Source organism: Hydractinia symbiolongicarpus, chromosome 8 (genome assembly GCF_029227915.1).
Source record: "Hydractinia symbiolongicarpus strain clone_291-10 chromosome 8, HSymV2.1, whole genome shotgun sequence".
Taxonomy (NCBI): domain Eukaryota; kingdom Metazoa; phylum Cnidaria; class Hydrozoa; order Anthoathecata; family Hydractiniidae; genus Hydractinia; species Hydractinia symbiolongicarpus.
Genome location: NC_079882.1, coordinates 20,963,916 through 20,983,100, shown reverse-complemented (window position 1 = coordinate 20,983,100; position 19,185 = coordinate 20,963,916). Strand labels below are relative to the sequence as shown.

The 19,185-nt window shown below is 33.6% G+C and overlaps 4 protein-coding genes across 6 annotated transcripts in view; 2 read left to right on the top strand and 2 right to left on the bottom strand.

Moving 5' to 3' along the window:
• Positions 1-73: 73 nt before the first annotated feature.
• On the bottom strand, positions 74-4,390 carry LOC130654614 (uncharacterized). The gene is made up of 2 exons (XM_057457227.1): positions 2,363-4,390; positions 74-1,695 (listed from the first exon to the last, which is right to left on the bottom strand). The coding sequence occupies exons 1-2, from the start codon at positions 2,529-2,531 to the stop codon at positions 1,217-1,219; spliced, it is 648 nt and encodes a 215-aa protein (XP_057313210.1). The 5' UTR covers positions 2,532-4,390; the 3' UTR covers positions 74-1,216.
• Positions 4,391-4,596: 206 nt separating this feature from the next.
• The window catches only part of LOC130654607 (nuclear pore complex protein Nup205-like), a 29,483-nt gene continuing 14,894 nt past the window's right edge, over positions 4,597-19,185 (bottom strand). For 2 of the 3 annotated variants that reach the window (XM_057457217.1, XM_057457218.1), the window contains 21 exons: positions 18,764-19,004; positions 17,620-17,812; positions 17,242-17,362; positions 16,811-16,916; positions 14,279-14,431; positions 12,666-13,423; positions 11,905-12,096; positions 11,668-11,774; positions 10,514-10,689; positions 9,762-9,898; positions 9,076-9,267; positions 8,631-8,903; positions 8,079-8,336; positions 7,786-7,933; positions 7,357-7,446; positions 7,037-7,185; positions 6,157-6,274; positions 5,859-5,996; positions 5,639-5,781; positions 5,045-5,110; positions 4,597-4,883 (listed from right to left, as the gene is read on the bottom strand). In XM_057457217.1, the coding sequence (XP_057313200.1) occupies positions 4,800-4,883; positions 5,045-5,110; positions 5,639-5,781; positions 5,859-5,996; positions 6,157-6,274; positions 7,037-7,185; positions 7,357-7,446; positions 7,786-7,933; positions 8,079-8,336; positions 8,631-8,903; positions 9,076-9,267; positions 9,762-9,898; positions 10,514-10,689; positions 11,668-11,774; positions 11,905-12,096; positions 12,666-13,423; positions 14,279-14,431; positions 16,811-16,916; positions 17,242-17,362; positions 17,620-17,812; positions 18,764-19,004 (3,843 nt within the window). In that variant the 3' untranslated portion in view covers positions 4,597-4,799. Of the gene's footprint in view, positions 4,884-5,044; positions 5,111-5,638; positions 5,782-5,858; positions 5,997-6,156; positions 6,275-7,036; positions 7,186-7,356; positions 7,447-7,785; positions 7,934-8,078; positions 8,337-8,474; positions 8,904-9,075; positions 9,268-9,761; positions 9,899-10,513; positions 10,690-11,667; positions 11,775-11,904; positions 12,097-12,665; positions 13,424-14,278; positions 14,432-16,810; positions 16,917-17,241; positions 17,363-17,619; positions 17,813-18,763; positions 19,005-19,185 lie in introns of those variants that run through there. The other variant, XM_057457219.1, reaches the window with a different exon arrangement.
• The window catches only part of LOC130654615 (60S ribosomal protein L10a-like), a 29,110-nt gene continuing 18,762 nt past the window's right edge, over positions 8,838-19,185 (top strand). The window contains exon 1 of the mRNA XM_057457228.1: positions 8,838-8,841. The gene's annotated coding sequence lies outside the window, so the exon portion shown is untranslated. The remainder of the gene's footprint in view (positions 8,842-19,185) is intronic.
• Positions 15,364-16,802, top strand: LOC130654611 (neuropeptide Y receptor type 6-like). The gene has a single exon (XM_057457225.1). It carries the CDS (start codon positions 15,443-15,445, stop codon positions 16,490-16,492), a length of 1,050 nt encoding a protein of 349 aa, XP_057313208.1. The 5' UTR covers positions 15,364-15,442; the 3' UTR covers positions 16,493-16,802.

The following is a 19,185-nucleotide window of genomic DNA, read 5'->3' as shown; positions in this document are numbered from 1 at the left end:
GCTGCTTTCTAAAACATATTATAACGACACATAATTAGAGGGAAGGCTGATTCTGACATCTTAATTTTTGATAAGCTTTTCTGAATAGAGTTATTTCAGGTAAAGTGTGACATTAAAGGAACCGAATGGTAGCAAAAATTCGATTATGTCAGCACTTTTAATGTGGCATCATGAAAAGCCTAATATTTTTCCCAAATTACCCATATTTGGCAAAAATCAATTTACTATAATTCAACTAGATTTCTGACATTCTCTTTGAAGTATCTGATGGTTAAATAAACATATTCGTTTTCCCAATGATAAGTGGTGTGGAAATCGTCTGTATGTCTGATATTTTTTCTGTTAAAATTTAGAAATCATGCGCAGGGATACCTTCTGATAATTTAAAAGCATAGTATAGATTTCTAAGTTGCAACCATAGTTACAACGGTAATCCAATCTCGCCCCCAGGACTCTTTTTGTTAAACTTTCTGTTAATCTCGTCGTTATATTTTACTGTTTGTACGGATTAAATTTGTTAGGAATTTTAGGACTAATTCCGAGTATTAATAACTAAAATCTAATATGGGCATTTTTAAAACTAAAAAGCTTACGAGGTGGTGTCTAAAAAATAAACACTGAAACAGTAAATGACATCCCCGTGCAAATCACTAAAAGGAGTTTGAAAAACATGTGAGAGGGTCACGTATCGAATGAGATTAACATAACTTCCAGTAATGTCTCAATCAATTTTAAGAAACTGCATCCTTTCTAATAACCGGAGTGGAAAGTAACAAATAAATAAATGACGAAAACAAACAAAATAAGAAATAACTTTTGTTTCATAAAGTTTCTAAGTACTTCTTGCAAGGATATCCAGAAAAGTTTAATCTTAACAACGTCGCGTCGATCACAGATAACATCATGGCGGCGAAGGAGGTTATACAGTAATCATTTAGAATCAGTTGCCACACCCCCGTCGCACATATTCCTTGTACGATCGAATTACTTTGTGGTTGGTCTAAAATAAAACTGCACGCAACAATCTTAAACAGAATACGGGTGTTGAAATAAGAAAACTTTAGTTTTTAGCACAGTATCAACAACAAAATAAAAAATTTGATCGCGAGAAAATTTGTGTTAAATCGTTGTTGTAGCTTAGAGATATAGTTAAGGATATCTACTACCTTACTAAAAGTAAAACTGAGTTGTGGCTAGGAAAATAAAAGTCGCCATTTCAATTAGTTTGCGGTTTTATGCAAGAAGAAAAACCTTTGAAAATCTTTCGAAGATATTTGTTCTGTCGCGTTCCTGTTCGACTGCGTGTACATCTTGCGTCAGCTGTGCTACTACCTCTGACATCTTGACATGTTTCGGTTTTGAGAAAGCCAGAATAATCTTGATTAGATAAGCTAGTCCTAATGCGTGTGTGCAGAGGTTTCTTGTAAACTTCATGTTCGAATGAAGACTTGTTTTGATTTTGAGATGTTTTTCTAGAAAACAACTGAGTTGATGGAAAAGAAGTATTTCTTAACGGCACAAACACGTGACGACTAATCGAAGGAGTATCATTGGTCAATTCTGCAACATTCATTGAGGATACCGAACGTTCTAATCCAATCATCTTCTCAACAAGAAGCTCATACATATCACGTGACACGCTTGTTATTCTCTCCAATTTCCCCTTTTCTTCATGATGCAATATTTGATGAAAATCTAAGGGCGAATTTTTACTCACATGTGAATTTGCCTAGGATCGGATGCTAGAAGACATTTTCTAAACACTCAACTTGGATATTTTCTGATCTTTTCCGTTCCGAGTAAAAGTTGAACTGAATTTAACTATTTCCAATGATTTCCGAAGGAAACATAGAATCCGAAAAAATAACCAATCAAGTTAATTGAAAATTTGATTCCCGTTTTGTTTCGATTCAATAAGTTCCAAGGCAATACATGCTTTTTTATAATAAGAATATTCTAACCAGATTTCCCTATTGTTCTAAACAAAAGACCTATTGTTTTTAACTTGGAATCCCAGTCTGATATTCTTATAAAGCATGTTCTTATAAAATGAAAAGCATGTAGTGGAGACTGAAATTGATAATTTTCGTTTCGTTTCAATCCAATGGATTACTAATTTAGATCATTTTTCACAAACATGAAAATCAAACTTCGAGAGACTACTTCCCTAATAACTTTTTTTCCTCCAAACTTATAAAAAACAAAAATATAGATATTCACCATGTCAGAAAATTACGGTTGCTAACTAATCAAAACTAGAGGCGCGTTTCCATAGTGAACAAGCTTTATTAAATAACAATTAAAGTTGAATGAGAGACGGGAAATATTCGATGAAAATAATATGAAAAGGTCGGAAAATCACCTTTTTGTATTGCGCTTGATGTTGAAGAAGCCAGCTGTGATTCAGCTGGAGTTTTGCAGTTCTGTCGTCGCCTCCATTTAGTACGACAAAGAAGCCATGCGAGTGTTGTTAACAATCCGAACACTCCACCAATCCACAGGTAGTAGTGAGTGTCAACTAAAATTGACATATAGCTATATAGTAACAGTTGAAAGTCTTAGATAAAAAAATATTGGAACTAAAAATCACGTAATACTTACTTGCAAAACGTCGTGGGATCATCTTTACTACCGCATTGTGTCAAGTGACACCGCCGCTGCTGCAGCCGCGCATATTGCATGTGAACAATTAAAACTACTTTTTAATGAATAATATTTGACGTCATATTATAGGTACTTACATATTGCGTCAAGCCAACTAAACGCATTTTCTATGAGCAACAACTGGTGTTTTTCTTTTAGGGTAATAGTTCACTTGCAAGTGTTTGAAATATCATAATAATAATTCAGTCTCTTAAAAAAAAGAAGTTATGATGAGGTTGTAATGCAAGTTGTATTTTTGGGTTTTTTATTTTTACAACAGGGCTGTAGCAATCTGAGGAGGGTTAAAGAAAAGGGGTATGGGCATGCCCGGTCTCGCCCCTCCGTAAATTTTTATGTCGTATTAAATTTGAGGGCCACATTATAAAAAAAGGTGATTCACAAAAGACGTAAATATGTCAATGACTTATGTATGTAGCAATTGTAGTCTGAAATGTTCCTTTTTCGTGTTTAATATTTTTTAAGGGGCTGTGGCCTAAACCCACTCCTCCTAGACTACGCTCCAATGTTAACGCGAAAAATAGCTTCGGAAAGTTAGTTTTCTAGAAAATAATAACAAGGGAATTCCATTTTTTAATTCAAATTGTTTTACAGCTTCGTGTGTTTTTATATTGATCTGGTCAAGAAAATTTTACAGTTAACTTGTTAACAGGTTGAAATACTCTTCCATCCTTCTTCACTTGGAAAGGTTTGATAACAGATTCTTTTTGGATCCAAACTTTTTCTTTGTCTAACTCCTGTTTGTTTAATGAATGTTTCACACATCTAACTTTGGTCAAGGGTTCTATTGGTTGAATATTTAGGACGAAATTTTCGTTGTAAATGTTAGAAATCTTTCTCTGTCCCCACCCGTGAAAATAAGGCCTATTAATTTGATCTATACTTTGTTTACTAACGTCCAGGGGGTGGGCGGTTGAGTGCCCACCTTTCCTGAAAATATTCACACTTGGAAGTTTAACGTTAAGTTTGTCACCACATAATTCAATGCTATTGTACGATATACTAGCTTCGGTACTATATGACGTAGCTTCATTGCACGAGTTGCCGCCATTTAAAAACAGTGGCCGTAAACAACTTTTTCTTGTGACTTGATTACGCGTACTAGTTTTCTTAAATGTTCGTACATCAGGATAACAACAATATTGTTGAGTATGTAAATCTTTTGGTAGTTTCCAAGAAGCATCTAAGCGTCCACATCTGCTCACGACAGTCGGATGAGAATAACATAATCGTCGGACAGCATTATGACGTTGTTTTCTTTCAAATTCTAATCGAGAACTCGCCATATAATAATTTCTTTCGACCTTTCTGTGCGTTCACAAATATTTAACACTCTTCTATTTAATTTGAGAATTTATTTTCTTTTATTCCCACACACAAAAAATGATTATTCTCAATTGTTATCAACTATTTGTTTTTAATTTTTTAATACTCTGTGCGCTTCATAGTGATTATTTGCGAACATCGACTTCATTGATCAAATTACGACCTCCTACGTGCGTAACAAAGCCAACACAGACACACATTTAAGATGTTAGCTTTGGGGTTAGGTGAATATAAATTTCGCTAAAACATTAGCCTCTGGCAAATGCCCAACATGCTGTTTAGCCTGGAGACTTTTGTATGCTTATTATAATCTGTTGGGGATAGAGAAAGCTTGTATTTTGCTTCTGAAGGGCTACTGTTAAACTCCTTCCACCTTAATTCTTACATGTTTGATGCGCCGTACACGATTTTTTATATAAAAATATCAAATACAAAAAAAAATCGGGTCATAATTTAAGGACCTTATTGAGGTTACATTATCGACTTCAGATCGTTTATCGAAGGATGGACAATTTACTAAAAACTTTCAGAAAAAATGACATAAACAACGTATAATAAACATTGACCATCTTTAACTTTTTTTGAACTTTTGAATCAATGAACAAACGCTCCAATACTCTCGCATTTGCTTAATATACACTTTTTTGCTACAAAATTGAGAAAAGGTGTGAATAATTTATCCCGTTCTGCAAAATACACAATATACGAATATAAAACCGAAGTCCAATTTCTTCTTCGTTAGTTAGGTTTTTATACACTCAGAAACATTCTTGCTCTTTAAATTTCGAAGACTTCGAAACAGAATTGTGACGTCATGAGTTGAGTTTAATAAGTCCTTGTAAACGGCGCACCAAAGCAGCGGAAAAGGACAGCCGAGATCTTCCTTTACCGTGGCTCTAAAAAAACAAACAAAAAAACACTGTACTTCCTAACACTTTCTCAGCTAACTTTGTGACGGGATTGCATGGTTATGCGAGGTTACTAATCAGTTTCTTTCAACTTTCAGACCTAATTACTTTGTAAAATAGATTGTTGTAAAAAAAGGACAAGGAATTACTTGGTCGCTTTCCAGAATTTTTTTCCACAATGAATCTGTCAATATTGTAGCTGCTTCAATTTTCAACTAAAAAGATATAGTGGATAAATCAGACAACACAATTTTTTTTACGAAAGAATATATTAAAGGTGAGAATTTAGGGTAGGCCAGCTAAATAATTAAACGAAATATATTTTGTAAAAAACTCACATAAGCTAATACATTGGAAAAAATTTTCAATTTTAAAAGCTTCTTTTTCCCATGAAGAAAAAAATGAACAAATAACGTTAAAGTAGAATTAAGCCGCCATTTTTTGACATTTTTGTGAAGTTAAATGTTACGAAAAACTTTATATAATATCCATATAAATAAACACCATGGAAAGGATTCACTAAGACTAAGTAACATGCTTAAAAAATTCCCTTATTTAGGCCTGAAAAAAAAAACAAAAAAAAAGCTTACATTATAAGGAATTATTTTTTCTATTTTAATATAAATTTATTTTAGAATTCGCTGCGAAAACTGCGAAAAATTCTAATTTTTATAATCACAAAATTAAAATCCGCGTAAATTTCCATCTTCAGGATAGACAACATTGATAAGATATCTACCCACCTCCTTGATATCTTCCTGACTTGTCCCGCTCTTTAGTTTGCTTCCATGTAAAGTAGTTTCACTTTCCAATGTTCTTCCGTGCAAGGTGCGCTCGTATTTCGATGTATTGGAAACATTACCCATGAAAGAAGTGAAGCTTCCGTCTATAAAGCCAAAACATATATATATATAAAATAAAAAAAAAGGCTCTTTCAAAACAAAACAAGCTACTTCAGCTCACCAGTAAGTCTTCTTGCACGAGATGTGTAGCCAGTTCTGCTGAGGTCTGGTTCCAAGAAGGATTCTTCCGTTGGTATGCAATGAATGTAATAGTAATCTATATGTCGCCATAACATGTAGATAACATGCTCCACAATATCTACGCAAAGTTAAGAACAGGCTTAAAAAAGCGACAGAGAGACAAGTTGACAAGAACATGTATAGATAAGGGATATACAGAATAAAAAGATCTAAATGCCCTAATTAAACTTTATGAAGAAATATTGAGATACGTGAAACATATAACAAATAAAAGTTACAGGAAATAAAGCTAGCTTCTGCTTCTCTCAAATCTTGCAGTTTCCTTAAAATTCTTTTCACGACAATGTGACGTTGTTGGTAGGGCAAGCGTTCTGTATCTTCTTCTTGAGACAGAATCTAAAAAAAAAAATCTTAAAGCTTTTTTGGAGAAAAAACATTTCAGATCTCGTATATATAACATTTTTTGGTAATATTAAGAACGCAAACAAATGGCATTTTTATTGTTTTCAAAGTAATAAAGGTAGCCATCAAGGACGCAAATGAATGAAATTTCAGCTTCTATTTCTTTAAGGCAAACACCTAAATAAGATTAATTAGTAAAAGCAAGCCTAGTATGTTGGTTACAGTCAAACATCGATTTTTTGACGCCTCATATTGCTTCATACTAAAATAATTCTAAAGAGGCAAAACAATCTGTTTACAGTGGAAAATTGGTACAGGGGGAAAAAAAGGGACACATGCCAACGTGGTTAAAAGTAAAAACTGCTCAATGTTCGACAAAACGTCGAAACAATGAACTAATAAAACATGTCGAACATGGCAAAAAAGAAATGTCATCGGTTGATATTTGCTATCCCCAATCAAGAACGAGTTAGGCTTTTAAAACCCGTTAGTTCTAATTGGCATCTAAGAATTCAATATCTTTTAGCTTACAAGATCTTTATAGAGCCTGGTACTTATTGTTTTTAGTTCGTGAGAAACAAGAGTTTTTTTAAAAATTGAAATTTAAAAGACATACAACACACGCTAGAAAATTAATTTTTTTTACAATTAGAAATAAAATAAGAAAAAAATCACAGAAAAGGTCAGACACGAGTTCGAGCGACTGGATTCGTTTGCAGAAAACTAAACGCAGTGCTGAGTTAAGCAAGAAAATACCTCTTTCAATTCATCGTGACTCATGTCTGAAATAGAATCAATCTTTCGCTGCAACACTTTTAAATGTTGAGAAGACTTCTTCAAGGTTTCAGGATAATCTTTAAGCTCCCTCACCAAAACAGAAAGTGAAGATAATTGCTTTGTTGAAACTGGAAAAAAACACAAGTTTGATCCATGACGAGCTATTTGTGCAGGATGGAGTTACGATAACTTCATTTTAAAATAATGCGCACAAAGAAAAACCAGGCGTTTCACTTAACTTTTACCTTAAGGTCATACTCTGAGTAGTCTGACTAAGAGAGGAACATAATAAAGTTTACCTGGTTTTCCAGTGATTAAACGTGTCTCATGTTCACCTGCATCCGAAAACGTAGGTCCAAATAACGCTCTGAAGTATGGTCCACTTAGGCCTATATGAAATGTTAAAAACATTTAGATTTCTAGTTAGGCTGAGTGAAATTATCTACATTCATAAAATTCTAGTGCGGTTTGAATTTCACGCATCTTTTTCTCGCGCGTTTAACTTTAATTATCGGGTTTTACAACACAAATTTGCGACTCTATTCTGCAGAAAAAAGTGTTCCCATATTCGCGGTTATTTTACAGCCTCGCACGATCTAATTTTCGCACACCTTCTGTAAAGAAATTTTCCGCGCACATCATATTTCGCGGTAATTTGGCGCAACTGATTTATCGCGCAGAATTTTTTAAATTAGGAAAGAAAAACCTTGGCATTGCCCACAACATACCTTGTGAGGAGATAATATTCTTGCAAAATGTCAAAATTCTTGTTCGTATTTGCAACAGAGTATTTCGCGTCTCCAAAGCGGTGACGTTCAAAGGAGATGACTTCGTTGTTACATCATGGGCGTTGTCACCAAGTATTTCTTCTGTTTGCTATAAGAGTATAAATACAACCAATAAGGAGTTTTAACTCCGGTTATCTGACTATAAAACGTGATTAGTGTTGGATAGTACAATGGAAAATACAATAAACAACCGAGATTTCAAACAAGCCGCGGTACCTAAAAATTTCGCTCACCTTTTCTATCGTGGATGACGAATATTTGTTCAATAAAGCCAACATTAGTCTTTGTATTCTATTCATAAAGGTTCTCCATTGTCTTTGATCATCAGTTAAAATCTCCAAAGCATCATCTTTGCGATCAGTTATGGGCAACACGGATATAATTGCGATAGTTAGAGATAATTGTTTAAGAGAATTTATTGAATGCACAGCCATATTATCTTGGAGGATGTCTTGGATTACATCTTTATGGCTCATAATCAGAGTTTGGATCTAACAGAAAAAATTCATATATTTCAGAACACAATACATATTACTCCCTGATGAAAGGTTGTATACCTTTGTAAGAAACACCCTACTTGAACTTAAAATGAATGTTTCTCCTGTTTTAAACCATTAAAATGCCATTCAGCAAGAGACTTGTCAATCTATCAATAGGCCTTTCATGTTGCGATTTGGCAGAAAGCATCTATAACCTCAGTCTCATGTTAAAAAAAAATTGCGTTTCTTATAAAAGTATATATAGTAATAAAAAGAAAGAAAATTATATAAAGAAAGAAAATGTACCTGCGCAATAGCGATTTGATGTTGCACTCCCACAGAAGACAAAAACGACAGTATCAACTTCGCAAATGCTGAAAATATTTTTGAATATCTTTCTGGGAGACTTGGCAGGAAAGGATCATACACTTGCGAATAGTGTAGTGTCGCGTTGGACAGCATGGCAGGTTTACTGACATGGAAGTCCAAAAATTGACACTCTGTTAGCCGAGATATCAAACCGACTTGCAGAAGGATTTGCGCACCATAATCTGTTGAAGCTACTTTGGCTAAGAACGCCTAAAATGGGGCAACACAACGCGGAGTAAGTAACTTCATAATTGACATGGAAAGAAACCATACTAACGGGGTTGTTATTTTTGATGGAAGAAACGGAAAATAAAAATTGGAAATATGGGAGAATTCTCTGAAACAGTGACAAAGTCAAATGCAAAGAGGCAAGTATCTATACCATCTTAGATTCGAACAGGTAAAGTGGCTTCATGCTCTGTGGTTGTACCGAGAGAACACTGGTCAGTTCTATATCGTCATCTAGCAGTTGATCGATCAATACACGTAAATGACCGTGCGATGACATCATCATGAGGTATTTGTGTTTCCAATCCAATGATGCAATAGCATCCAACACACTCATACCCATCATCTATGGAGAAAAACATTTTTTAGCAGTGTTTAGGAAATCTGAATTTTAGTATAGCTTTTTATTCAAAACAAATGTTTTTTAAGGTAATGTTTCAGCCTTGTATCTGGAGATAACAGTGGAATACAACACAAAAAGAAAAAAAAAACAGTTACAAGATGGCAAAATTCTGATTTTGTCGAGGTTATCAAAGGCTTTTTTACCAAATTTTTTAACGTGTTGCCTGGAGCCAACTAAAACACTAATCTGAAATCCCAAACAGCTGGAAAAACGGTATTTAAAATCATCATGGAAATAAAACATGCTACATTTCTCGACACAAAAATAATCTGATCAAGTGTGACCAGGTTGTTTGACGCGAATTTCTATGTGTCCATTTTACTGAACGTAGTGATTCTAATCAGACAAACTCAACAACGGATTTATTAAAAAATGGAACCTGAACAAACAACAGATATTAGTATTAAACTAAAAAACTACAGTACATAAAAAATTACCCGTGATATGCAAGGACCTTGACACGTATCCTTGGCAACGACATCTAAGAATGCTTCGCCGTACTTGTTTAATATTTCTAAAGCATTTGTTTCCCAGTTTTCTTTCGACTGCAACCCAAAAATACTGTCAGAAATACCTTAAAAAAGAACATACAAATTTAGTGCGTATTTATTGGTGTATCGTATTAACCAATAGTCGAGCGAAAAGCTGCTCTCTAACCATTAAAATTATTTTCATCAGAAACATGTTTCAGAAAAATATCACTATCTCTGGAAAGACATTTTATCAGCGTTCACAGCCAAATTATGAAAACAAAATTTCCTAATGATCCTCTAATTTAATTGACATTAAAAATATCTTTTATTAAGTAATTTCTATCATTTTTAAAACATGTATATATTTCACGAGTCAAAAAAGTTTAGAGTGAGAACCAAAGACTTACTTCAATTTACTTGACTTGCTTACATTTTCCCTAATTGTACCTTATTTTACCAAATTCTCTAACGATCCCCTCTTGGATGGTTTTGCCTAATAATTTCCCTTAATTTCTCTAATAATTTCCTCATTTCCAGATTGGCTGTGAAACCTGTATATTAAACTTTTTTCCAGGTTCTTATTCAGGGTGAGTGTAAAATTTGAAAACAGCGATTTTAATCAGTTTATTTTTTATTTCTGCATGCGTTTAATAATGCAAGAGTACTTAAATATAAAAGAGATGTTTAAAACAAGACAGTGGTGCAAATGAAGATACCTTCTGTAGTAATCGAGGCATATGTTTGTCCAATTTGAATGTAATATAAAAATGCACCATACAAGTTGGCTCTCACTCGAGGTTGGCCACCACCAGAAGCTACGATTGCTTCAATGATACCAGAAAAAATCGATGCTAGTGATGACAGGGATATTCCTACATTGTCGGTTGCTGACCTACATGAAACGAAGAAATTAATAGTGACCACACAGAAAGTCCCACGTTGGCTGTTGTTGACTTACATAAAATCTGAAAGTACAGAGAAGTTTCTATTTTCCTGGATAAAGCGAAAAAAAAAATCACCAAGGGAGTTTAAAGTTACTTAAAATAGACAATGTTTTTCTATATAATAAATTTAATTTGCTGTAATAAAAACAGATTTAAATATCTTATTGGTGAAATCGAAAATTATTTATGAGTGGGCATTTTTTCTTCAATATAATTTGCCTAAGTGTGGCAATAAAGCTACTTATTGTCGAAGTTTAATATCAGTCAGGGAACATAATATTAACAGAAAAAAAAATATTTAAAAATTAATGTTTGAAACATGAGAAAGCACACGTCATGAACAGATTGGGGGGAAAAGAATCTGTCGAGGAAATGAATAATTCTATATTAAAATTAAACAAGAAACAGGAAAGAAAGGTGAAATAAAGACGGTAAGTTGATAAAAAATGTAAATTTTTAGTGCGACCTGTTCGGCGAAATCTCTTTAATAATAGCCGTATTTTGTCTGTCTTTGCGCGAACCCCCCGCTGAGTTAGAAAATCGTGCCACGGGAACATAAATATTAAATGCGATATAATTTTATCCACTTTGTTGCGACGGGTAAATTTAAAGGACGGGCGAAGCCGTAGATTTTTTCACGGACTAACGACTACTTTTACTGATAAAAACACATACAATATTTAAATGTTTGTGTGTGTCCATTTTATTCCGAAAGTGTTGTAAAGACGAACAATTTTACCTGGAATTGCCTTTGAAATAAATGCGATAAATATTTCGGGAAAACCACCCTAAACTTAATTATTCAAATTCAAACGAGCAATTATGAAACGTAAAAAAGTTTCTACGATGAAAACATTAATGTATGCCAAGTTAGCTGCTACAATAAAAACATACGAGACAAGTGCTATACTAAAAGAACAACATACGAGACACTATCCATCTGAGTGACAGTGAACCACAGGTTGGCCATCAAACTCAAAATTGTACCACCCATAGCTGATGTTAATTCTGGCAAGTTATCTTCATCGTTAATCTGAAAAGAGATTACGTCATGTATGCTTACTATAGTTCAGTCTAACTTTATCTAACATAGGAATATGTTGAGAGAGAAACACAGAACGAGAACTGAAATACTTCGAGAAATGGCAGAAACATTAAATTACCATTGGGATAAGAGCATGCAACAACTCGGTCAATATAAACTGTTTCTTGTCTACTTGAATGACATCTTCTGGACAGACAGCAAATGTCACTTCAACAACTTGTCTCCATGCATCAAAAGAACTTTGCTTTGAGTGAAAGGACTCACGAACAACATTTCTATCTACAGCATGTCGTAAAACTGACTTAACTTCCTGTAAAAGATATAGATGGCAGCTCGACAGTAAGTTCCGGGGCATGTTTCAGCAGAACATTTTAGACCTTTGATATTTTCCTTAAAAAGCTTCTTTAAAAAATCGTCAAACTCTTATCAATTATGAAAATTCAGTAACGATTTTAAAATTCTATTCGAGTAACTTTTCAGGTAATGTAACAGATTAGGAGACACCAGAAAACAACACAATGGCTGTCGCTATTATAAAACACTGTAGTGTCCGATATTGCCTAGAGCTTTCGTGAAGTCAACGAAACCTGATTGGCTAGCTATATTATACAGACTATTAAGCTTCACAGACGCAAACTTTTTTTCCTAACTTTTCCCTGACCTATATGTTTTGTTTTCTAACATTATTGTCGCTGACTTTTCCGACATTCACTACTAAACCTTTTCACGAAATTTTTTGTATTTTTTCAGGTTCCGTGACAACGCTGTTATAAGTGATAACAGGTGTTAGAAAATGCATTTTACTTCGGACCTTTTAGTTTTAGAGAAAAAAAGAAAAAAAAAAGATACATAATCAAAGAACACAGTATAAATGATTACTTGGAAGATTTGCTGCTTTTGCACAGCAGTAACCGCCAATTGCGAGTTACTCATCTCATTCATTAGAATTCGAAATAACTTCTTTACGTTACACAACACCACACCCATCTCATCTGTCTCCTCACAAGATATGATAAGCTGTTCAATAGCACTATAGTCAAAAAAATTCAATTCCACGTTGGGAGGGTATCTCTGTGTGAATGACATTGACTTCAGTAAAGATAAAATCAAATTGTGGCTGTCAGCACCAAGAGAAAAACACGATTGAAACATTGTTTGCGAGAGTGTCTGCCTACTAAAGCTAGACTCTACACCTGTAACATTCTCCGTGTTAAATTGATGTACTGGCGCTGTTCTTGATGTTTCGTCGCTGTATAAGATAGTTAGCAATTGCTGCAAGCCAGAACGCATACGACTGGCAGCGACTACTCTAAGTTCGATTGCAATAGCTTTCAACAACCATGTTTGTTGGTTTATTAGTCTAATGTATTGTAGTTCATCAGTATTTTCTTCTGTTGTTGTAGATACAAATGGTAATGCTTTGCAATGTGTAGTAAAGAAACCACAATGAGTATGTAAATATCGTCTCACAGCTGGACCAGTGTCTGTGTTGGAACAGAGCATATATATTAGGCGGTACAACAACTCAGAAAGCTTTGGTGTCAATGTCCCGCCCATTGATGACGACATATCTGTTAAACCTCGATTGAGAATGTCTATGACAGAATGCAAACATGTCTTGGGAAATCCACCCACACCTAAAAAAGTGAACGAAAAAAAGTTGGAAAGATAAATCTAGTTTACGTTTTGAACTAACTTTTAATATGATGCAAGTAGTGAAGAAGAAATGTACTTAATGCATGGATATATACTCAGGGTAAAACCTCAATCACGCCGAGAAGCCCCCATGCTCAAATAAACATTCCAGGTAGACTGTTAATCAATAAATAAATACCAATTGGGAGTTATTCGAAGAGGATAATTAATTAAAAGTTCATCGTGATTAAAACTGTAGTAACCAATCTTACTTATTCATATATTACTTTTGCACTCTTTTAAAGCTTTTTACTTATATTAAGCTACCAAATGTTTAAAAGAAAAAACAGGGCAACCCCTCACATACACCTTTTTTTATAACAAACGCCTCTTCCAAATAATAGCATCTGCCCAAACAAAACTCCATGGTAAAATTTTTAATCTGTCATGAACGGTATGTACCTGTAAAGGTTACATTTTTCTCTGAAAGTCAAAATTAACCCACCCTCAAAGCTCCAGGCCTGTATGAAATAGAAAAGCATTCCTGACCAATTAGGTGAAGCGTATTATTGTGAAAAAAAGTATAGATATTTAGAACTAATTCTGTCATTTCCTCTCTTTAATAGACATACCTGAATTACAAACACTGTGTATATAACTTAAATGAAATAACTCAAATGTACAAATACGACCAGGGGGGTATAAAATAAATGGCATATTTTCTACGACTTTTAAAATGTTGGTTTACATACATGAACTAAATCCTTTTAAGATTTCTTTGAAAGAAATCTTCCCAAGGTAGTGGTATTAATTTAGAAAGGGAACATTGAAGCACGCTGAAGCACAAATACATGTACCTGGGTCTTGAAGGTTAGTTTTCGAAATGGGACGTTTTACTTCAAAGCCTAACATGAACTGAGCCATATTTGGGGTGGAATGCTGAAGGGAAGTTATAAGAAGACCAACAATATTTTGCCGAATCAGATCCACACATTTTTCTTGAGGTGAATCTGAAAAATAATAAAAAAACAAAAATATAGAGCAATATAACTTTTTACCTAAAAACAATAATAACTTAAATGTCATGGCTGGAAAACATTCACAACAATATACAAAACAAGTACTTTATCAAAGACCTTTATGTTTAGTTACAGGATAGGCGTAAGTGAGAAAAAACAAATTTTAGCAGCTGAAAAGACACAACAAGGTGTGACTCTAAGAATGTTAGTAGAAGAAAAGACAAAATTTAATAATATGCAAGTCACAGAGGAATCAAGGTGCTACCTAGAAAAAGGTCAGTGGGGAAGAGAATAAATTTTAGCAGCTGAAAAGGGACTACAAGGTGTGACTCTTAAAATGTTAGTAGAAGAGAAGACAAATTTTAACAACATGCAGCTGACAAGGAATAACAAAGTGTTACTCCTAACACAAAGTTGTAAATAATTTAACGTGACAAATATAATAGGGATATACCGTCTACAACAAGTTGGTGTAATATCTATTTCAAAAACAACAAGGATATGCAAAGTTAAAACACAAAACAATCATTTGTCCATAACACATAACAACAGGTTGTAAAATGTACATAACAACCCAAAATAATAAAAAAGTTTGGAAGAAACAAAATAGAAATTAACATTTTAATTAGACTCCCTAGTAACATATATAGCTAAAAAATAGAAAATAGAGAATGGTATAGTACAATATTAAAAGTTTTTAAATGTGTTAATTTAAATTTAATTGTTGCATTACTTTAAAGTGAATACATTTGCATAAACAGGTGGAAGTTTGCATAAAAGAAATTGTAGGTGGAAGAAAAAGGATGTTTAAATATATATATATATATAAAAGTGAACTATGTACGAGAAAAGTAATGTAGGGCTGATTACTTGCCAACAAAGTAATCAACAGGCATAACAGATACTATATATTAGCACTTCTTCAGAATTTGCAGGAAAGCAGTTGACATTTTACAACACGATAACAGTATTTTTATCTTTTTTAGGGTGAATTATCACAGAATGATGTTACAAAATCTAACAAACATGACAAGCGTCAGAGAGTTCCATTCAGCTGAAAATGTTTTGTTACTATTCCTGTACACATTCATCCTAGTTGTAGGTTTTATTGGGAACAGTCTAGTAGTATGTTTTTTTGGGTTCAAGACAAAATACCGAAAATTATTCCACCATTATCTGCTACACTTAGCCTTTGCAGATATGATAGCATCAGTCGTCACTTCAACACATTATTTATATAACACAGCTACAATGAATAAATGGATTTTGGGTACGGAATTATGCAAAACTTTATCATCACTGGGTCCCGTAACAGTCAATGTATCAGCTTGGATTATAACAAGTATTGCTATTGAACGACATAGAGGGATTAACAAGCCTTTTCAAAAGCGTCTTGGAAAATATTCTATTCATTTTATAATGATTTGTATTTGGACATTGTCGTTCTTGTTGTTGATACCATACATAAAATCAATGGTGGTTCATTATGGACAATGCATGCCAGTTTGGAAAAACGAAGTTTACGAGTTTGTTTATTCAATTGTAACATTGACAATTCAAAGTATTATACCATTTTGCATGATGCTAACCATATTTGCCGGGATCAAAAAAACTGTAAAAAATGGAAAAACTCTTTCTGTTCATTACAAAGTACCACTGTTTAAAAAGCAAAACGAAAGTAAACTTGCACGTAACTTAAGCACAAAAAGTTGCATTGCTAAACAAAATCGAGACAAAAAACTGCTACAAATGTTGTCTGCTGCATTTGTTGTTTTTATTTTATGTTCATTGCCGTATAACTTGTTTTACACAATCAGCATTTATGTGGTACGTATTCAACAAAAGAAAGTAGACATGAAAATTTTATTTAAAGCAAATGTTTGGCTCTCGTCTATTGTGGTGATGAACTCGTGTATGAATTTCTTTATTTACGCTGGACTAGACAAAAATTTCATGAACTACTGCAAGTCATTTCTCCTCAGGAAACAAGAAAACCGAGAAAGAATAGACACAGGAACATCTCGACTTACTGATGAGCATACAAGATATTAGATGACACATTGTCCTCAAAAAAAAACTTATTGGATTAAGGACATACTGTAGATAAATATATATTAAAAACATTTTTATCAGACAAAGCCTGCCTTATTTCCTTTTTTTCAAACTAGCAAAAAAACGTCTGATGTGAAATGCCATTTGCATGACTGCTTTGGTGTCATATTTGACACTTATATGGGGAGCAAAACAATAGCACCATAACCTGGTCCAATTAGACACCCCTTGGGGTGCTTAACATAGTCTCTTTCTCTGCAGAAAAATATATTAGCAACCGTTATCAGACAAAAGAGTGAAAACGTCATTGCTTCTTACCATTATCTTCAAGTTTTTCATATGCTTCCCTGTTTGTTTCTTCATCCTCAGGTTCAATGTTTTCAAGTTGTTCTGAAAAACCAACCAGAAATTCGCGAGATGAAACCTAAAGAAAATCATATCTTTTAGAATTTTTTTTACAAAGCAGTAACGGAAACTCCTTGAGAATGTCTTATTTTATCAGTGCCAGAATTTCTCAAACAAACAATATGGTAAAGCCCTATAGTTGTTTTTGCATGTAGCCACGGGTCTTTAAGCAGGGGCCTTAATTGTTTTGTGTTATTGCAGGTTACCATGCCTCTTTTCCAAAACCACATATAGACACGAGCAAAATTAAGTTAAAGCCAGCAAGTTAAAAAACTAGTATTATTTTTCCACACAGATAGAACATTTCTAGCAAAGTATAATAACCACAATGCTGCTGTGTGTACCTCATCCTGTGTCAAAATCTCAATGACTTCTTTCTGTACTTTGGAATCTTCACACACATACTTAAACATTCGAACAACATTTAGCGTTAAGGAAGGTTTAACATTATTGATAGTCATGTACCTAAAACAATTCATCAGTTTTAATGGTAAAACATATTAATCAGTAACTACTTAAATTGAAAGTTCACAACACGATAATTTGTTCACAAGATAATTATATTACAGGACAGTGATCTCACTCGTCTTAAATGAAGTTATCAAATCTTCGCTAGTCAGAATTTAAAAAACTAATCAAAAATAACAGATTATATTGAAAACTTGGGAGTAGCCCAAGGTAAAGAAAAGGTGTAAAAACCTATATAAAATTCATACTTATACCTTCCTAAGATAAACAGATAATCTGGTCTACCAGTCTTTGGATTGACAGAAAGTAGCAATTCATCTAATAGTGATAAAATTATGGAGGAGCCAACTGATCGAGCATGCTCCATAAATATTCCTTGCTTCTCGAAGACACACACAAGCAGATCTAAGCATTTACAGGCCGCACTCTCTAAGATATCTTTGAATTCTATGAAATAAAATAGGGAATTCAAATTCATCAAATGAGTTTTGCTATATCGTCGTTCCTAGAGACAGATATCAGTGCAGCATGTTCTATGGCAACACTTGTTCACCCCTGTTTAAACTCTGACTTCACTTGTTCCAGTCCCCTTAAGTCTAGGGTGGCCATACATATAGGCCTTGGATTCATCTGACAGTTGCTACAAGCTGATAAGCTCTCCCTAGGTTATCAGACAATAAACAAAAGCAAACTTTTCTTCTTGAATCCTAACAAATAGGAAAAATCTAAAGTTGCTCTCCATTCAAAAACCATATAGTGCTAACTTCTAATGCAAATAAAACAGGAATTTTTAAATAAAATAATCAAGAGTATATTTAAGTAATCTCATTTCTAATAGAAAATGGAAATATCGTAAATAACGTAAATGCAGTGAAGAATCCAGAAGCTTACTTAATTTACCTTGACAGTGTAACAAAACACAAGGACTAAAAGTAGTATTATGCTTTAAATAAATAATGTGCAAGAAAGCCTGAACATCTCAACATTTCAAAAAAATTTTTAACCTCTTTATACCTATGAATTTCAATTTTAAGACCAAATTATGCTGTAAATGAAGATTCCATGTGTTAGTAACAACATTAGTTATTTTGAAAGAGAATATTTATGTACCATTTAACAATGTATACATACTATGGAGTTAAATTAAGATAACTGTAATACCAAGATTATTCCAGCTCCATCCCTCTAAAATTGTTATTGATGGCTATTGCATGGAATCTGCAAATTTATTTCAAGTAAAAGTGTGGAAAAACATAGGGTATGGACCTTACAATGTGTCATTTCTAAAAAAAAAGTGTTTTTTCCTAGGATTCTAAACGATATGTCAATGAAATATTTAAAACCTCATTCACTGCTTGTTTTTAGGGCTTTATTACTAGTTTACAAAAACTAGCTTACCATGTGTTGTTATTATGGTTTGAAGGTGTTCCAAAACGTCATCAACAATTGCCAAAATCATACGCAACATAGGTGTATCATTCAACAGCAAAGATAGAAGTTGAAATCCTGCTGGCTTTGCTGCCTTACCAAAATTAACTCCCTGAATCTCCACCTGTTTTTCCATAAAATCTTCTGGCTGGGGTTCGTACGCTTTTAAAAGTTTCACAAAAATTGACAAAACTTCAGATGCAATCTTCCACTAAAAGTAGAAAAAGATCCAAATTACTAAGAAGTTAAAACCAATCACAGCTTACATATATTCAGTAAAAATATCAGAGCTGATTTAAAGACGTATATACCTTTCTATAATCATGCCCGTTATAAGCATCACCAGGTTAAAAAATACATCTAAATCTCCCTTTTCTCTGTTGCATTTTCTT